Here is a 20,745-nt window from a genome sequence, read left to right on the forward strand (position 1 = left end):
GCAGGGTGACCAGAGCCCCCAGGCCATGGGGCAGCAGGAGAGGCCCCCCCATTCTGAGAGCCTGCGTGAGCACCAGCTGCCCCAAGAACAGAAGACAGTCTTGCACTTCAGCCGCCAACTTTCTGTTACACCCCTTCCCCCGGGGTGGCCACAGCGTGGTGACCGGGCTGGGGTGGTGTGTGCCCACCAGGGCCCGCCCTCCTCAGACGGGACGCTCTAGTGCAGAGGCTTGGCCTGGGGGAGTAGCAGGTCGAGACAGGAGACCCAGCGTGAAGAGGAACTCCGGCCACACGGGGGCACAGGAAGCTCGCTCTGGGGGCAGCCAGGGTGGGGAGGGGGTGGACACATGGCCATAAAGTCCTGCTGGGGGGCTCAGGCACTGGCCCAACCAAGCGGAGAGCAGAGCAGGTGACAAGGTGGCCCCGCAGGGAAAGTCAGGGTGGATGCCTAGGACCCTGGGCTGCACGACCCGTCAAGACAGGGCTGCCCCTGAGGGAGCCCGGAGCTCAAGGCTGCACCTCTGAGGCCCAGGGGTCACTAGGAGCCGAGGCATAGGCCTCCAGAGTGCCCAAGCCGTGAATATCTGTTGGGATGAGGTGGAGCTGGATGAGGTTTCCCCACGAGAGAGGAGGAAAGGTGGGCGGGCGGAGGGCAAGGGCTCTTGGAAAGTGGCAGGAGCCGGCAATCTACGGGCACGCAGTTGACTAAGCCCCTCGAAGAGCTGAGCGTTTGGGACATGTCCCTGCCAGCCTTGCCCAAGATACCTGTGCCCACCGTCCCCCAGCCGTGGGGACGTCAGAAAGGCTCCCTGGGAAAGCAAAGGTGATGACGGGGCCTGTTGTTTCTCACCACCAGCACTGAGGGCCTTTCCATCATGAGTGGCCCTTCTCCAAAACAGTGTGGACTGGTTTTGGTGATGGTGTATCTGACGGTGCTCAGAGGCCAGACATTATCTTTTCTCAACAATCTGTAATAAGAGTAACTTTGCAACTTCCCACCCAGGCTTACTGTATAGCAGGTGGGGACGGAGGGGCAGTCTCTGGCCAAGCAGCTCGAGGGCTGCAGGGAGGCTGCATGCTGCTGGCCTCAGCCCACGCCAGCACCCACGCGCTGAGACAGGATGTGCAGCAGCCTGGACAGAGCACCTGACTGCTGCCGGAAGTCTGGCCCTGGGCAGGGCGTCAGGGGTGCCCCACCCGCCACCAGCTCTCCGCCAACCAGCATAAGGCTATGCCCATCAGCAGATGGGCCGAAGCCATGTACCGAGAGCTCCCCAGCAGCATCTTAGCCACACTCTTAAATAGGGAAAATTACTCTGATGCACGACTGCACAACGATCAGAGAACATCAAGAAAACCCCTCAACATATCTGAAAAGGTGCAGCATTTAAGAGGTAAAGTACAGTGTTGCTGTGGAAAGGGAATAATGAAGGACCGAAGATCTCTTGAGCATAAATTCCGTGAGGAAATCTCACAGGAAGTAGATGAAGAAGGACAGACGTACAGAAAGCATGACAGAAGCCAGAAGACACGTGGGACATTTAACTTTTGGAACTCCAGAAGGAGCAGAGAGTGCTCTTGAGAAAAAGTTTGAGTGGGGGGTGATGAGGAGAGGCCCCAGGCACACGGCCCACCTCGTGAGTGGCCCTGCCACCAATGCGCAGCAAGGGGAGCGAAGAGACCCTCACGTGCAGACCACGGGGACACGTCGAGTCACCACAGACGGAGGGTCCAACAAGGTCGCAGGAGACAGAAGTGCGACAGGCGTCTGAGAACCCATCACTGGAAGGCAGAGGAAAAATGGAGCTTTCTAGGTGGAAATAATTTTGAGCCTAGAATTCTAACTCACCCAAACTTTCAGTCAAGTCTATGGGTGTGGAAAGCCATTTTTAGATGGACAGAGACCTAGAATATATATGCCCCACACACCTGTTTTTAGAAAGTTCCTTGAAGGATATGCTCTAGAAAAACAAGGGAATAAACCAAAAAAAGAGAAATATGTGGGATGTTGGAAATAATAGATTCAACCCAGAAAAGTTGTCCAGCTGCACTGCTAGCTGAGAGAGCCACCTGTCTAAACTGGAGCAGGATGGAGGAGGGCCCGGCAAGTTAAGGGCAGGGAAGACAGACGACCCAAGGTGTTGTGATAAAGGAAAATAATACAATGGAGAAAAAGCCAGTTGGAAACTCCAGAAGACACGTAAGTCATACACAGCTTGACTCCTCAGTGAAAAACATTTGCGTTATCACGGTGTTCACTGATACTTTAGTTTTAGGATTAACATTTTGACAAAGGAAACCTCTTTGTGATTACTTAGCAAAAGCTAACTGTTACCAGTTTTGACAATACAAAAGTAAAAGTGCAAACGACACGCTTTAGTGGGGGAGGGGCGTGTCTGGAAGGGAGGAGAATGTGGTAATGTCCTTGCCTGAGAAGGTGAGCAGTCAAGTGTCACCGGCTCAGGGTCCTCGAGACCTGGAGCTAGTATAGTATTTTAAGGTACAAAGACGATAAATAGGGGAATTAAAATAATGCCGTAATCAGCCGTATTCATAAGTTGGAGGGTCTGAGTAATTTAAGCTTCCATGGATCATGGTAAGAGTTCCACGGGGGACGTGTGAAGTTGGTATGTTGGGAATCAAGTGAGATGCCAGGGTTTTAGAGGCCAGTGCGTGCCTACGGAGGACCGGGCTGGGTATTTAGAAGTCATTCCCTCTGGGGAACAGCACTGGGAGCCAGGTAGGAGGTAGTTATTCCTTACCATGTGCAGGTGCCACTTTGATAACAATTCAGAAGTTATTTTGAAAAGAGAAACTGCGAAGACATTGTTACAGAAGGAGTTGGTACGTGAGTGCCACTGCGTTAGTCCTTCTGTAGTTGGGCTAAAACGCCCTTCGCTGCTGGCCGAAGGCTGGTCAGGAGGACGGGGCAGGTAAGGAAGTATGTGTGCCCTGGCTTTGCCATTCTTCATCAGTGATTCTTTTTTTTTTTTTTTTTCTCAGAGTGACTTTATTTTTTTAAAAAGATTTTATTTATTTGACAGAGAGACCCAGCGAGAGAGGGAACACAAGCAGGGGGAGTGGGAGAGGGAGAAGCAGGCTTCCTGCTGAGCAGAGAGCCCCATGCGGGGCTCGATCCCAGGACCCCGGGATCATGACCTGAGCGGAAGGCAGACACTTAACGACTGAGCCAGCCAGGCGCCCCTTCATCAGTGATTCTTAAATGGAGTTTTATTTTAGAATGATAAATCTTATACTAAGATAAAAATATAAGTATATACAAAGAGTAATAGGGAAATACAGGTACTATAAAAATTTAATTTCCACGTTGACTTTTGAAAACATTTGTGGAACGTCGCTGTCCTCTAGTGGTCACCACTGTCACTGCATGTGGTGGAATTGCCCATCTAGCCTGGCTTTGACTGGGGTTCTGGCCCTTCATCCAACCACAGCTGGGTGCTAGCTGTGTCTAGGAATGCTACTCTGTGCTAGGCGGCTGGAGGGACACACAGCAGTGGTCCTTGGTTCTGTAAGAGATGCCACACTTTGTAGTGATCTTGCTGGGCACTCAGAGCACTGGACCCTGTGCCTGGGCAAGCAGGATACATGGTCACACTCAGCCACATGGCATGCACTGCAGATGATTTTTTTTTTTAATTACACATATTTCAAATTTTTGTGCTAATTTTTCCATTTTGCAAGTTATATGAAGAAACTCTAGTGTGGAATTGGTCACAGAATAATTTTATAATAGCACTTCATATTAAATAGTAAAAATAATTTTTAGTTCTTGGTGAAAAATAATACAGTTACTAATCAATTACTATTTTCACCTCTGAGTGTTTAGTACCAGAATAATTTTCACATTCACACTATCAATGTGAAGGAATATACATTAATAAGAAATTTCATGTGGATCCCTAAAATAGACACAAAATAGGTTAAAAAGAAGTAGTCTACGAATATTTGGGACATTTCTACTTGGTTCAACATTTTTATTTAACATAATCATCAGTGTTGGGTCTTCATACAAATTTGAAAGTCCCTTTTCTACATTTCTGGCCATGATACAGTAACAGATAATATACTCTTGTTCTACGAAAAAGAAAAAAACTGGAAAGCTCAACAAAATACATGAAATAATCATTTTCAGGCATTGGACCACAGATGGTCCAAAGCAGAAATTTTTGCAAAAAGGGAACATCAAAAGTGGGCTGGCTCCACATTCACCCTTACTTTCTTCCAGGTGGGGTTGGAGGACTGTTCAAATACCAGCGCTGGGGAGTGGAGCCCAGACAGAAAACATACTGGGGTAAAACAGGGATCCATGCCGGGGGCTGCTGAGGCAGCCGACATTTACAGGATATGATGTGAGAGAGGAGGTTACTGGACAGAGCATGTGTGCTCACAGGCACTGAAGTGTGGTCTCTGAGCTAAAAAGAGATGGTGGAATTGACCAACAAGAGTCAGGGAGGCTTCACTGAACTTGCCAGGCATTCAAAAAGATCACATCTTAGGAATAGGGCTATAAGGGCTATCGTAGACTTGCCCTAAAAAGTCTCATTCCAATCTTGATAAGATAAGCTGAGCCACCAGTAAATTAACTGCCTGTCAGAACAAAACCCAACCTTCTTTTATTTATTAAGATTTTATTTATTTGACAGAGAGAGAGACAGCAAGAGATGGAACACAAGCACGGGGAGTGAGAGAGGGAGAAACAGGCTTCCCGCCTGGCAGGGAGCCCGATGTGGGGCTCGATCCCAGGACCCCGGGATCATGACCTGAGCTGAAGGCAGACGCTTAACGACTGAGCCACCCAGGCGCCCCACCCAACTTTCTTCTAAAGGAAGGCAACATCATCCACACTCCCAACAGTATACTTTCAACAATATAGCCCTTACAGTGTCCAGCGTAAGATAAAAAATTACTAGACACATGAAAAAACAAGAAAATGTTCTCCCATACCAGGAGATAACACAGTCAATAGAATAGAAACAGTTGGACGCCTGCGTGGCTCAGTGGGTTAGGCATCTGCTTTCGGCTCAGGTTGTGATCCCAGGGTGCCGGGATTGAGCCCCACGTCGGGCTCCCCACTGAGTGGGGAGTCTGCTTGTCTGTCTTTCTCTCCCCTCTCCCCTGTTCCTGCTCACACCTTCTCTCTCTCTGAAGTAAAAATAAATTTCTATTCTATTTTTTTAAAGATTTATTTATTTTTACTTCAGAGAAACTGTCAACGGACCCATATATGACACAAATTTTGGAATTAGCAGACAACAAATTTAAAATTTAAATTAAAAAAACTATTATAAATACAAGAATGTATTTTTAGTGGAAAAACTAGTATACAAGTGGGGAATTTCAACAAAGAAATGAAAACTGTAAGAAAGAACTAATTGGAAATTCTAGAACTGACAAATTCAGTGTCTGGAAATATTACTGGGAGAGCTTAATGTCTGAACACTGAAAATGTGATAAGTAACTCTGAATGCAGGTCAACAGAGTACTGAAACCAAAGCACAGGGAAGACAGAAAAGCAAAATGAACACAACTTTGGCAACATGTGGGGCATAATCAAGTGGCCTAACACACGTGTAAAGGGAGTCTCAGGACAGAGGCAAGAGAGGGAGGCAGAAATACACATATTTGAAGATAGACTAGTTTACATTTTTTCAAATTCAGTTAAAAACATCAACCCAGAGATCCAAGACTTTCAATGACTCCAGGCAGGATAAACACAAAGAAAACCACACCTATTTTCACTGTAGCCAGATGGCTGCAGACCAAAGGTAAAGAGAAATCATTAGAAAGAAGTCAGAAGGCAAATAGATGCATTACATATAGGAAAGCAAGGTTAAAACTGCAGACTTCTTAGCAGAAACAATGCAGACTGCCTAACACTTTAAGTGATAAAAAAGAAAAGCCTGTCAATCTGGAATTCCATGTCCAAGAATAGCCTTCAGAAAATGAAGGCAAAATCAAGACGTTTTAAGATAAACTAAAGGTAAGATAATCCATTCCTAGAAGAGATGCCAAAAGAAATTCTTCAGGCTAAAGGAAGATGATAGCAGGTGGAAAGCTGGTCCAAGAAGCCATGGAGAGTACCCAAAGTGGTGAATGTGTAAGTAAATATAAAAGGCTTTCACCCTCAGTTCTTTAGTTCTTTAAAAGACATTTGCCTGTTTAAAACCAAAGTACATTGAATTGTGGGATTATTAATAAATGTAGAAGTAAAATGCATGACCATGATAACACAAATGATAGGAATGAGGTACATAGAAGTATACTGTTCAGAGTTCTGACATCACCTGTGAAATAATAGAACATTAATCCAAGCTAGACTGGGACTCGTTAAGGATGTATGTTGTAATCTCTAGAGCAAGTCCTAAAACATAATAAAACAAAAAAGTATAACTAAAAATCCAATAGTGGAGACAAAATGGAATGCTAAAAAATATTCAATTAACCCAAAAATGGGGAGGAAAGAAACAACATATGGGATGAAAGGAAAGGAAAGCAAAGCATAATGGAAGATTCAACCCCAGCCATGTCCATGAATCTACTAAATGTAAATGGACCAGCGCTCCAGTTAAATATGCAAGGTTTATCCCACTGGATACAATAAGTAAGTAAGACCCAACTAGAAGCTATTTTCAAGACACACTTCAAAAATAAAGACTCAGGTGGCCCATGGAGGGAGTCTGCCCAGGAACCAGTATATTTCTCCTAGAATAAGTCCAGTGCCCCCTGAGTGGAGTTTCGGGGATTTGCTCCCCTCCAGCGCTGGGCAGGGGGTGACATCTTAGTGTACATGGTGTTATATGCGCACAAGCCACGGTGTGGCTATAGGATAGCAAGCACTGAGGGAGAACGGACCTCACGGCGTTCTTGACATTGCTTTGAGTCGGAAACGTATAGGACTGGGCTCTCGGCACACAGTGGAGGCCCTCTGAGACCACACTCACTGGGGCACAGGGAGTGGAGTTCCATTGTTCCTGGTGGTGCTCAGCCATCCTATGTGGGGGGCAGGGCGGAGGGCCTTGTGGTGCTCACCCGTTGCTGCTGCACAACAAAAACACTTTAGAAATGAGTCATTTAAAACACCAGTCCATGACTCTGCGTCATGGTCCTGTGAGTTGACTGGATTCAGCCAGTCACTTGTGGTTTGGGGCCTTTCATGAGGTTACTGTGGATGCCCCCAGGGCTCGTTCACCTTTCTGCATAGCACCTGTCTCCCCTGAAGAGCCCTCCTGCATGTGAGGCACTTCTCTGTCTCCAGGGTCGAGACTGAACTGGTGGCGGAGATGCTGAGCACCACAGCCTGCATCCAGGGCAGGAGCATCATGGAGAACCTGAAGGGGAGAAAGCAGCTGCGCCTGGTGGCCGCCAAGGCCTTCATAGAGAGTGCCAAGTATGCCATGCTGTGCTGAGTGGTCAGGGGGTTTGGGGTGCGTACTGTGCATGGGATAAATGGCAACTGCAGGACCATGAAATGAAGGACACCATGCTCAGTGGGGACTGTCACTAAGGCTGGCTCTCCCTTGGTGACCCCATGGCCAGAGCTATCTCACCCTTTGTGGTGACCCCCCACCCCACCCCCTCGGGCATGAGCGGGTCACCACAGGCCACGTGGCCATCAGAGGGAGGGAGCACACATGTCGTGGGGTATTCTGTGGCACCCAGCCTCACTTCCTACCCTGTAAATCCAGAAGCCTCACGTGTTGCTGCTGTGTTGTCCATCCATGTCCACACCTCTCCAGGTCAGGAATTCCCTTTCAGGTTTGGGGGCATTGCGAGGAGCAGCGCCCTGGTGATGCTGGCCGTGAGGCACTACTGGAACACCTGGCTTCCGTTCCTGTCCTCTGCAGCCAACAGGAAGAAAAACAAGAACGTCATACAGAGGATCATCAGCATCATCAATAAGACAGAAACGAAAAAGCAGGTGTGCTGTGTGGGGCCACAGTGGGGCAGGCTTCTTCCAGAAAGGGTGGGCAAGATCCCAGGGAAAGACAGACCCCGTGGAGCAGTTGAAACCAGGAACATGAAGGCCAACAGAGTGGGGGGCCTGGAGGACAGTGACATCTCCAAAATCCCACCTCTCCTTCCCTCCTCTCCTAGAGAACGCTGACCCATACCTAGGAAGCTCCAGCAGGAGAGAGGAAAGGACGGAGGAGGTGGGAACGGAACAGTAGACTCAGACAGATGAGGAAAACCACAGAAGAGCCAAAGTCCTGGCCTGACTCCACCCCACACCCCCCCCTTCACCAGCATGTGTGGTCTTGGTAGAGGGACTGTCTCTGGCTAGCTCCCTCTGTCCACCTGGCCCCAAGGCCGGCAGAGCTGGGCCCAGACTCAGCTTGAGAGGGTGTGTGGAGGTCAGTGAGGGCTGCCCCAGCTGCCTGCTGACCACATGTGTCCTGTGCACATCCTGGAGATTGCCAGCCCCAGGACTCGGCTGCCCACAGAGCTTCCAGCACCTTTCCTATCTGCCAGGGAAGGCCACACTCATACCTATAAACCTGCGGTTTTCAGCAGGGCCCTTCTGAAGGGGAGGCCTCCAGGTCATAGGCTTTGGCAGACAGAGGTCTGTGGTCAGACCGTCTAGGACAGAGCCCACGAACGGAGTTTCTTGAGCCCTCAGTCCAGCCCACATGTCCAGCAAAGCCCCAGAGGCCAGCATCCAGATAAGCTATGGGAGGTTTGGCAGGGATAGGACGAGATGGGGGAGCCACCCTCTATGCTGATTCCAGAGCTGGGCCTTCCCAAGGCTGTCCCTGGCCCAGGACACTGCTGTTCAAGAGACAGCAAGAAGAAAATTGAAAATCATAGCCTCATATAAGAAATTGGTTGATGCTTTCAATTTCTTACTAAGATATTTATGACCTCTGATAGTCTAAGCCAGGGGTAGGCAAACCACTACCCATGAGCCAAATCTAGCCTGTCTCTCTCCTGTTTTTGTCAATAAAGTTTTATTGGGACAGAGCCATGCCTGTTCATTTACATCTTGTCTGTGGCTTGGCTACAACAGCAGAATGGAGTAATTGTGACAAGACCATGTGACCCGCAAAGCCACAAGTACTTACTATCTGGCACTTTACAGAAAAAGTTTGCCAAGCCCAGGTCTAGACATTTATAAAACTTAACCTAAAGTTCAGTTTTTGCCAATTTGATTTTTAAAACTGTGGTAAAATATACATAATTTAATATTTACCATTTGAACCATTTGAAAGTATACAATTCAGTGACCTTAATTATATTTACAATGTTGTATGACCATCACCAGTATCTATACCTGAAACTTTTTCATCATCCCCAACAAAAACCCTGTCCCCATTAGACAACAGCTCTGCTTTCTGTCTCTACGAATGGGACGGCTCTAGGTTCCTCATATAAGTGAAATCATACAGGATTTGTCCTTCTGTGTCTGGCTTATTACACTCAGCATAGTGTCCTCAAGGTTCATCCATGTTGTAGTAGGTGTCAATATTTCCTTTCTTTTTATGACTGAATAATATCCCACTGTATGGATGGACCATATTTTGTTTATCCATTCATCTGTTGATGGACATGATTGTTTCAACATTTTCACTGTTGTGAATAGTGCTGCTGTGAACTTGGGTGTACAAGTATCTCTATGTCCCTGATGTCGGTTCTTTTGGGCATATACCTAGGAGTGGAATTGCTGGGTTATATGGTAGTTCTGTGTTTAATCTTTGGAAGAAATGCAAAACTATTTTCCGCAGCAACTGCACCATTGTACATTCCCACCAGCACATCCTTGTCAACTCTTGTTATTTCCCATTAAAAAAAAAATTATACTCATCCCAGTAGGTGTAAAGTGGTACCTCACTGTGGTGGGTTTTTTTTTTTTTAAGATTTTATTTATTTATTTGAGAGAGAGAGAGAGCAAGCACACAAGTGACGAGAGGGTCAGAGGGAGAGGGAGGAGAAGCAGACTCTGCACTGAGCAGGGAGCCCGACGTGGGGCTCCATCCCAGGACCCTGGGATCACGACCTGAGCCAAAGTCAGATGCTTACCTGACTGAGCCCCCCAGGCGCCCCTATACCTCATTGTGGTTTTGATTTGCATTTCCCTGATGACTAATGATATTGAGCATCTTTTCATGTGCTTATTAGCTATCTGCATATTTTCTTTGGGAAACATCTGTTCAAGATCCTTGCCCATTTTTGAACTGGTTTGTTTTTTGTTGTTGAATTGTGAGAATTCTCTGTATATTCTGGATATTAATCATTATCAGACATAAGATTTGCAGACTTTTTTCTACATTTGTTTGACTCCCTTTTCACTCCCTAGGTGGTATCCCTTGATGCATAAAAGTTCTTAATTTTGATGAAATTCAATCATTTTTTTCTTTCCGCCTAAGTTTTGGTGTCACATCCATGGACTCATTGCCAAATCCAATGTCATGAAGGATTTTTCCAGTGTTTTCTTCTAAGGGTTTATAGCTTTAGCTCTTATGTTTAGGGTCCCCCCCCCACTTTGAGTTAATATTGGTATATACTGTAAAGCAGGGGGACAATTTTATTTCATTGCATGTGAAAATCCAGTTTCCCCAGCACCAGTTGTTGAAAAGACTGTTCTTTTCCCATTGAATGATCTTGGCATCCTTGTCAAAAATCATTTCACCATATATGTGAGAGTTTTTTTCTGAGCTCTCTCTTCTATTCCATTGGTCTGTATGTCTGTCTTGATGCCAGAACCACGCTGATTTGATTACCATCGCAAATTTTGAAGTCAGGAACTATGAGTCTTCCAACTTTATTAATCTTTTCTGAGATTGTTTTGGCTACTTGGGGTCTCCTTACAATTCCACATGAATTTGAGGAATGGCTTTTCCATTTCTTCCAAAAAGGGTGTTGGAATTTTGAGAGGGGTCGTGTTGAATCTGTAGATCACTTTGGGTGGTATGTACAGTTTAACATTTTTAAGACTTTCTATCCACGAACATGGATGTTTTTCCATTCGTATAGGTCTTCCTTAATTTCTTTCAAGAATGTTTTCATAGTTTTCAGCAGATATGTCTTTCACCTCTTTGGATGTATTTAATTCTTTTAGGTGCTAGTATAAATGAAATTGCTTTCTGTCTTAGCTTTCGCTGCCATAACAAAATGCTGGGTGACTGGGTGGCTTAACAACAGAAATTTGTTTCATGTTCTTCTGGAGTCTGGATGTCCAAGACCAGGGAACTAGTGTGGTCAGGTTCTGATGAAGGCCCTCTTGGGTCTTACATCCATCTGCCTTCATGCTCTGCCCTCCTCTGGGGGCAGTGTGGGGACAGAGCAAGATCTCTGCTGTCTTGTCTTGTGGGGACCCTCCCCTCATGGCCTCATCTAATCCTAATTACCCCCTAAATAGCAGCATGCTGGGGACGAGGGCTCCTACATGTGAATTTGGTGGTGGTGGGGGGGGGACACAAGTAAGTCCCCAGCACTTTCCCGGTTTCCTTTCCAGATTGTTCATTGCTGATACACAGAAAAACAACTGACTGTTGTATCATGTCCTGCAGCTTTGCTAAATTGCTTTATTAGCTCTAATGGTTTTCTTGGGGATTCTTTGGGATTTTCTATATATAGGATCATGTCATCTGTGAATGGAGAGAATTTTACCTCTTTTTTCTAATTGGGATACCTTTTATTCTTTTTCTTGTCTATAAATCTGGCTGGAATTTCCAGGAGAATCTTGAACAGCAGCAGTGAAATCAGGCACCCTCATCTTGTTCCTGATCTGAGGAGGGAGCTTCAGTTGCTCATCACTGAGCACAATGTCAGCTGTGGATTTTTGATAAATACCCTTTGTGTGTTGAGAAATGTTCCCATTATTCCTAGTTTTCTGAGATTTTATGATGAAAAGTTTTGGATTTTGTCAAATACCTTTCTCCATCAGTTGAGATAATCATGTAGTTTTTCTCCTTCATTTTATTAATGTGATGAACCACTCTTGTATTTCTGGGTTGAACCCCACGTGGTCATGGTGAATAATATTTTTACTGTACTGTTGGATTTTATTTGCTAAATTTTGTTGAGGATTTTTGCCTCATCTCTATTCATAAAGGATATTGGTCTGTGATTTTTCTTGTGATGTGTTTGTCTGGATTTGCTGTCAAGGTAATGCTGGTGTCAGAATAAGCGTGGAAGTATTTCTTTCCCTTTAGTGTTTTGAAGAGTTGAGAAGGATTAGGGCCAATTGTTTAGACATTTGGTAGAATCCACCCATGAGCCACTGGGTCCAGGACTTTTCTTTATTGGACGGTTTGTGATTATTGATTCAGTCTCTACTCGACGTTTGTTGAGATTTTCCATTTCTTGTTGAGTCAGCTTAGGCAATGTGTATGTTTCAAGATTTTGGCCCATTTCTCCTGGTCTTCTAATTTTTGGTGCACACTAGCCCACAGGGTTCTCCTAGAATCCTTTTTATCTCGCCAGGGTTGGTGGTAATGTTCCCACTTCCACTTCTGATTTTAGTGTCTTCTTTCTTTTTTTCTCTTTGTTAGTCTTGCTGAAGTTTGGTCAATTTTCTTGATCTTTTCATTGATTTTTCTCTGTTATTTTTCCAATCTCTGTTTTGTTTATGTGTGCTCTAATCTTTATCTGCCTTCTGCTGGCTTTGGATCTAGTCTGTTCTTTTTCTAGTTCCTTAAGGTATAAAGTTAGGTTCTTGATTTGAGATCTTTCTTCTTTTTCCATGTAGGCATTTGCAGCTATAAACTTCCCCCTGGGCACTGTGTTTGCTGTATCTTACAAGTTATTTATTTATTTATTTAGAGCATGCACAAGCAGGGGGAGGGGCAGAGAGAGAGAGAGAGAGAGAGAATACCAAGAAAACTCCCTGCTGAGCATGGAGCCTGATGTGGGGCATCCTAGGACCCTGAGATCATGACCTGAGCTGAAATCCAACAGTCAGATGCTTAACTGATTGAGCCACCCAGGCATGCCTCTTATAAGTTTTTCTAATGTGCTTTTGGTCCCATTGATTTCAAGCTCTAAAATGGATTTGGATGCTTTCTGTCATTAAAAAGCTGCAGGCTATGTTGGAGGTGGTCTCTCTGTGTGTGGTCTTATGTGCACTGGGGAGCTTTCTCTTATGGGTGAAATGTGACTTCATGTTTTATGACTTAGTATTTCAGAAATTTAGTTGCAATTTCTGTAATTAGATATGGAGCCAAATAAACATCAAAACGGTGAAAGAATAAATTGCAACTTTCATATATATGTATTGTTTCTTTGTTTTTACTTCAGGGAAAAGGGAAAGTGCTGCTTCTGCACCAGTGGCCTACGGCGGATTTCCACAGTGGAGGGATGACAGAAGGTCATTTTCTCCCAGGTTTGTAGACACAAGACAGACGCGGCCACCAGCACAAGGAAAGGGAAGTGTTGAGTGCTGAGAGTTCCTGCCGCCTCGTATGGAGCCGCTTAATCAGGACAGTGACCACAGAGAGTGAATGCTCGGTGCTTGGGGTGTGATGGGCAACAGCTTCGTGGAATCCCCATTGTGTGCACAAGGACACCAAAGCCTAGAGGCCCACTGTCCAGGGCCCCCTGGGTCAGGGCAGGTACTCTCAGCCTAGGGGCTGCCGTGAAACCCAGCCTCTGGGTTACTCTGGCAGACAGATCATACTGTTCCACTTCCTTAAAAAAATGTGGAGATGTAGACTTGCAAAACAAAAACAAAACACAAACTGAACTTAGAACAGTAAAACTATATTTAAGAATTCATGTTTAATTCTGCTAAAAAGATAATCATCCCTGTTACCATAAGAGACGCAGTGTCTGTTGGGGAGTGTAAATGCTGGGGAATTTAGGACAACAGTCTCCCCTCCCTGAGAACTTCAGGTCTGTTTGGAGAGATAAACTTGATTTAAAATAATGAACAAAAAAATACGACCATGTGTAATTAAATATTAAGTTGAGTACTAAACCCCAACAGTTCCCATAGATGGCAGAAACTGGCGCCCGGTGCAGAGCTTGTCTGCCTGCTAGAATACAGCACGACTGGGAGACCGTGCAGGTTGAGTGCACGCTGAACTCCATGCCCCAAAATGAGCACCAAATGTCAAATAGGGTAAGCAGTTGAGTAGCAGTAAAAATTCAAAGCGTGTAGGGGAAAAATCAGAAAGTAGAATTGAGCATAGCAAGTGTTTTGTGGGAAGATTACTTCTTAAACTTTAAAGTGAGCAAAGACTCACATCTTCAAATGTACAAAAATTTAAATAATGAGAATAATGAGAAATACAGAAAATTAAAAAGTAAACACTGGGAAAATATTTTCACCAAATTTGGGAGCTAAATGAATAACTTCTGTGAGACGTAGTCATATTAGTCAGGATGGGCTATGCCGTGCTGCAGTAAAAAAGTAGCCCGAGAGTTGAGAGGCTTGGCTCCACACGGCACTGGTCTCCCTGGTGGGGACTCGCAGGCCTCCCTGCATCCCGAGGCCCCACCTGGCAGGACCTGCAGGGGGATGTGGAGGAGGAGGGGTCCCAGTGCCCACAGGCGACGGCTGGCAGGGTCTCTGCCACAGGCCTCCATGGGTGGACTGGAAAAGCAGTCACTGTTCAAAGACATGAGCATGACTGTGGATCGGGGAGGATGCTGCTCCTTGGCATGGATCAGGGAGAGGCAGAGGAAAGGCAGGACCCCTGAGCTAGTCAGGACTGAAATGACAGACATCAGCAGCCCTTGCTACCCCAGTCTCAGAGGCTGACCAGCTTGTCCGGTCATGTGCCTGAATCTACCTGCTCCTGGGCGTGGGTAGCAGGGACACCTGTATACTGAGACCCCACGCACTGGCTGTGGAGAGGCCACAGGGGGCCCACAGGTCCCATGCAATGTGGCATGTGGGTAGCAGGATCCCCAGGCATGCTCTTCATCTGCTCCAACAATTCAAAACAGGGAAAGAAAGCTACATGGTCAATGATATAAAATAGAGCCCTCTGAGTGTCTTGTGCCCACGGTGGGGCCTCTGCTCACGTGGGGCAATGGGGCACTGAAGCTCGGCAGTGCTGTGGTGTGTTTGGTGGCAGGTCAACAAGACGGCTTGGTCTCTGTCCCTCCGCAGGGTGCTTCCACTCCTAACGGTGCTGGCTAAGGCTGCCAGGAACGGATTCTTCTTCCCTCGTGCTCACAGTGTCTATTTTTAGAGTTACAGAAGACTAACAGAAAGGGCTTGGAGGTCGCAGAGTTTGAGCAAGCTTAAGTGGGGGGCGGGAGGTGCTCTGGAAGCACGTGGTGGAGAAAGCTCAGTGGGGTGGCTGCAGGGACAGTGAGCCCCTGATAAGCCTCTTCTGAGTGACCGGGCCTCAAGGACTGATGTCATACGGCCCTGCTCCCCACAGACAGGCGGCGTGTTGGCCGGAGGGTGGTTGTCGGGCCGACACGGTTGCTGATGCACAGGACAGACGCAGTGCACTTGCCCTTTGGAACGTCCACAGCCTCGGGGGTGGTGCTGAGAGAGTTCCCCGGGCACCCCAGCCTTGCTGTCCACAGAGGCCCCTCTCAGACTGCCGAGCACCTGTCCCACTGCAGGTGCTGAGGATGACCTGACACTCCGTGCCGCGCTCTACGGCCTGCTCTTCCACTGCCACGCTGACCATGGTGACTGGGAGGGTGGCCTCAAGGTGCTGGACGAGGCTGTGCAGGTGCTGCCACGGACGGCGCACCGCCTGTGAGTGCTCCTCCCCTCCAGGAGCCCCGCCCTCCCAGGGACCACCCCAGAACACCCAGGACCCCTCACCTGTCTGCACCGCTCCCAGAGAGCCGCCCTCCCCTGCTTGCCCCACTGGTGCCCACCGCCACGTTCCCATTTCCACGGATGACTTTATTTCCCCACTGGGAATTCAACACAAGAAGGGTGGGGATTTAAAACACAACACACGCAAATGCCAAGGAACTGAGGTTCCATTCTGTTTTGTCTTTGTGAGTAGGAAAGTGGACAAAAATTCCTTAGTTTTAGGAGCATTATCTGTATTTGTTTATCATTCAAGCATTAATTGCTCTCTTTTGCTGCTTTCTAGCTTGATTTTTAAACATATGGTCATTGTGAAGGCCAAACTTGACCAGAATTTCACAATGGAAATACAGAAATTCAAAGACGAAAGCGAAGATTATTTGGCACACATGTGGCACCGTCTGGCCTTGAACTCGAAGAGTGTCTACGGAGAGCTGGTCTGCTACCACAACGCCATCCAAGCCTTGCAGGTCCGACTGAGGAGCTTTGGGTGCTTGTGACTCAGGTTGTGACTCAACTCGGGTATAGATGTGGCCCCGTGGAGGGAGGCTGAGCCCCTGGGCAGCTGCGTGGGAGGCACCCCAAGGAAGACCTCGACCAGCGGAGGAGCCATGGGAGGGGATATGCCTTTCTGATGAGTCAAGGGCAGTAGACAGAGGCCTATCTTCTGTCGCCCCTTCCCAGCGTGGAGGGATGAGGTCCTCGTGTGGGTGGGGTGCCGTGTTGCTGCAGGGGAGATACTGTGGGGGGAGTGGGTGAAGCCCACCCAAGGGGGGGACGCCCGAGGCTGGACTGGGCTGCGGACGGAGCAGGGCTCTGCAGCCTTCTGAGACTCCCACCCCAACCAGAACCAAGACAGATTGTGAGGGACGTGGGGGCAGATTCGGGCGAGGGGAGGTGCCTGATGTGGCGGCAGGTGGGAATTGCGGAAGGACAAGGGAGCCCTGTCAGGCGCACCGGCACCAAATATCTGTTACACAGAACGTCTCTCACGGAGCAAATCCTGCCGTGAGGTTTCTCAACTGAGCCAGGGTCCCAGGGGTGGCGTGTCTCTCGGGAAGGAGTTAACTAGGGACGGGTCAGGACGCTGCTCTGTGTGGTCCACGCTGAGTGGTCAGTGAAGACGAAGGTCCCCGCCAGGTTCACTGGGACCGGGCAGCATGGACCCCGGCACTCCAGAGAAAGGCACCAGGCTCCTTGCAAAGGCTTTCTGTCCCCCCGACCCCAAGTCCCTTCCTCCCTTGCTTACTGTTTCTCGGGGGTACAAAACATTTTTAGTAAATACACAGGGTTACACAGCCATCACTGTGGTCAACTTTAGAATATTCCATCACAATCCAGAAACCCGGTCCGTCTGTACTCACTGCTCTCCCCACCGCCAGCCGCAGGGAACCGCCAGTCCACTTTCTGTCCATGAGCGTTTTTCTGTCTGGACATTTCACGAAAGTGCAGTCGCACAAGGTGTGTCCGTTGTGACTGGCTTCTTCCACTTGGCATAATGTGTCCAGGCCTCATGTGATAGGCTGTGTCTGAGCTTCCTTCACGCTCAGGGCTGAGAGTCTTCCATCGGACAGGTGTTTGTGTTCTTTCCATGTTTAACTGTTGCAAATAGCGCTGTGTGGACACGTGGTCACATTTCTCTTGGGCACAGCCCAAACAGTGTAACTGCGGGGCCCTGTGGATCTCCACCTAACCTTCCAGGAGCATGTTCCCACCAGCCGTGGTGGAGAGGGCTCCAGTCTCTCCATGCCTGGGCGACACTATCACCTGGCCGCCTGGTTCTTTCCTCCTGGCGCGTGGCGGTGCTATCTCATCGTGTTTCCTGGGTGACTAATGCATGTATTTTCATGCATGTATTGGCCACGTGTCTATCTTTTTTGGAAAAATGTCTATTCAGATGCTTTGCCCAATTTTTAATTTGGTTGTTTGTCTTTTTATTGTTGAGCTGTAGGACTTCCTCGGGCATCCTGGGCACGACCCCTTATCAGATACAAGACTTGTAAATTTTTTCTCTCTGTGTTGTTTTTTCAGCCACTTTTCCACTTTCTTGATGATGTCATTTGTAGCACAAAAGTTTATAGTTTTGATGAAATCCAATTTATTCTTTTGTTGCTTATGCTTACGGGACGATATCCAAGAAGCTGTCCCGTAGTCCAAGGTCACGAAGATCTACTCCTGTGTTTGTTGTAGGAGCTTCATCGCTGCAGCTCCTACATTGAATCTTTGATCTGCTTTGAGTCACACTCTGTGGCTGGCGTGAGCATGTGGATGCCCTGTCTTCCCAGCCCCATTTGTTGGGAAGATGATGGTTGTGTCATAAACACTCCAGCCCGGCTCTCACCCTCTCCAGCTTTCCTGCAGAACTCTAGCCAAAGCCATCGAGACAGCCATGGGGGTCCTGAGGCCCCACCTGCCCTGTCTCCGCCCAACAGGCTTCCTTCACTGGGCTCCCACATCTCCCTGCCTCTCGCTCACTCCCTCCCTCACCACTTACTGAGGCTGAGGGCAGGGGCTCAGGCCTCCATCCACAATCCTCTCACCTTGACGATCTCAGCCAGGCTCCTGGGCTAAACACCACCTCCACCCTGAGTCTCCTCACAACTTAGTGTGTAGCTTGGACCCTCTTCCACCCTCACCTCACGTGTCCCACTGCCCACTCCCCCTTCCATCTTACCATGTGTCAACCCAACACCCAAAGTCAAACTCCTGCTCCTCGGCACCACCCTGCCCCTTCCTGCCTTCCCCTGCCCCACAGATGGCAGCTTCCCCTCCACTTGCCCAAGGGTCAGGTGTGGAGTATGGTGTTTGGGGTGGGGGAGTGGGGCCGGGTGGGTGGAAGGTAGAGGTGCCATCGGCTGGCCTGGCTCTGCTCTGTGAGGGCCGGGGAGCAGCTGTACTCCCTGGTGCAGTGATTTGTGACCCAGTTTGTGCATGGGCCAGGCCTTGGGCTGGACTCTGGGGCTGCCTGCTGGAGAGCTGCATCTTCCCTGACCCCTGGAGCTCTGGTTAACCACAGAACCATCCAGAGAGTGCCTCACATACACATTTGAATGAGTGCCTTAGGAAACAAAGCTGGGCACAGACTGAAGACAGCCTGACTCAGGAGGCCTGGGGGCCAGGAGGGGCAGGCGGGGCAGGCAGGCCCACAAAGGGAGTGGAGGGCCCGGAGAGATCTGCCAGGCTTTGGTCTTGGGACGAAACTATCAGCAACGGAAAGGTTCTAAGGAGTGTGGACAGTAGATGTCCCACTAGAGGGTCCCACCGTGGTGGAGGCGGGGTCTGTGCACACACTTGCTTCCAGAAGACACCCTCCGTTTCAGTGTTTGGGATGCTGAGTGGTAAGCACATGTCTCTTCTGTCCTTTTTTGTTTCATCCCAAAGAAGCCAGAGAGCGAGTGGCAAAAAGTTGAGTACATCATGGAATTCAGCGAGTGGCTATATTACAAACAGTTTCCTATGGAAGACGTGACATTCCACCTGAAGTGGGCGATTGACATCCTGCTGCTGATGACACCTGCCAGTGACACACCTGAGCTGGCAGGTGAGGGTGGGGTCTGCTCTGGTTCAGAGCCGGGCCTGAGGTGGACGTGTCCTCTCGGACCCCTGAGGGGACTTGCAGCCAGGGGAGGAGCCCTCGGACGCTGGGGGAGGAGCCCTGGGACACCATCCCTAAGGCCTGCCTGGCCTCTGAAGGCAGGTACGCCTTCTAGAAGGGCCCAGTTGGGACATGCTCATGGCTTGGACACCCCTGTCTTGCAGAGGAGCACCTGTCCACTCAGGGAGCCCCAGAAAGTGTAGTGTCCGAGGACTCAGGGTCAGTCCCCTTGGAGAAGCTTCGGAACGTGAGACAGCTGGAGGCGCTGGCTCGCGCCTACACCCTGCTGGCCCTGATGGTGTCCCCGAGCGCGGCCGGCTACGAGGACTACTGCCTCATGGCCTACACATACCTCAAGCGCATCTGGCAGGTGAGGTGTGAGGCTGCTCCCTGCTCGGTCCCCAGCTCTTGGCAGGAGCCCATGCCTCTCCCTGTAGCCCGCGGGCCTCTCCTGCTCGTGCAGCCCACGGAAGAGGACCCTCACCACGCTGCAGTGGCTGGGGACACTCTTCTCTGAAACCTACCCACCACCCTTGCCCATCCACCACGAAGTACCCCCGGGCAACGGTGCCCGGAGCCTCTGCATGTGGAGGGGACAGCCAGCCCATGATTGCATCTGCCTGCCCTTCAGCAGCCCTGACCCTCTGCTTCCAGAACCTTCTTCTGTGCATCCCTCCTCCCCATCATCTCTTTACAGCGCCCTCCCAGGGCAGCTCTTTCAACCTCTGGCTCTCGAGGACCTCCTGAGGGCAGCGCCCCAACCCTCCCAGCAATGTACTGGGGGACAGTGGGGCTGTCACCTCTTGGCAGTGTGAAGAATGGGAGGGATTGGGAAGGCATCCTTGGTCTTCAAGATGCCCCAGCCCACTCTCCCATCGCCCACAAAACAAGGGTTCTTTAACACTTCTTTTAGGAGAACGGCTAAAAGTTCTACGTGTTCTCAGTTAGAGACATGAATTCACTTCATGGAGCTGACAGGCACTCCTCGGAGGTCAGCTCCGTGTCCCTGCTGGTCCAGCGTCCTGGGGGCTGAGTGTCCCACCCACTGAGGGATGCTGCAGTCACCTGTGCATGGGGCGGGCTCACTGGTGTGGCCCTGGTGCCCGAGTGGACATGGGGTTGCCACTCAGAGCCTTAGGACCACTAGCCGCCCCTCAGATTTGAGCAGGTGTGGGAGCGTGTGCACGGCTGTTCTTAATGTTGCAAATCTGGATTTCATTTTTCACAGGTATCTTTATTAACAGCAGGAAAAGCAATTTCAGAAAGTAAAATTCTAGCAGCAACAGCTAGTTCACATTTGTTGTTGCCTAAAAAAGAGAAGGAGAAAGGGAAGGACACGTGGAAGGACACGGGGAAGGACACGTGGAAGGACACGGGGAAGGACACGGGGAAGGACACGTGGAAGGACA

At 48.9% G+C, this 20,745-nt stretch overlaps 1 protein-coding gene across 1 annotated transcript in view; it reads left to right on the forward strand.

Moving 5' to 3' along the window:
• The window catches only part of CFAP46 (cilia and flagella associated protein 46), a 102,835-nt gene that overhangs the window by 38,065 nt on the left and 44,025 nt on the right, over positions 1-20,745 (forward strand). Inside the window, 9 exon segments of the mRNA XM_073884690.1 lie at positions 7,276-7,407; positions 7,776-7,938; positions 13,254-13,338; positions 15,540-15,678; positions 16,028-16,211; positions 19,123-19,282; positions 19,501-19,706; positions 20,565-20,654; positions 20,657-20,745. The exon segment at positions 20,657-20,745 is cut by the window's right edge and continues 28 nt beyond it. Of these exon segments, the coding sequence (XP_073740791.1) occupies positions 7,276-7,407; positions 7,776-7,938; positions 13,254-13,338; positions 15,540-15,678; positions 16,028-16,211; positions 19,123-19,282; positions 19,501-19,706; positions 20,565-20,654; positions 20,657-20,745 (1,248 nt within the window).

The sequence above is a fragment of the Callorhinus ursinus genome, unplaced genomic scaffold (assembly GCF_003265705.2).
Source record: "Callorhinus ursinus isolate GAN/ISIS: 27379988/994484 unplaced genomic scaffold, GSC_fseal_2.0 scaffold58, whole genome shotgun sequence".
Lineage (NCBI taxonomy): Eukaryota > Metazoa > Chordata > Mammalia > Carnivora > Otariidae > Callorhinus > Callorhinus ursinus.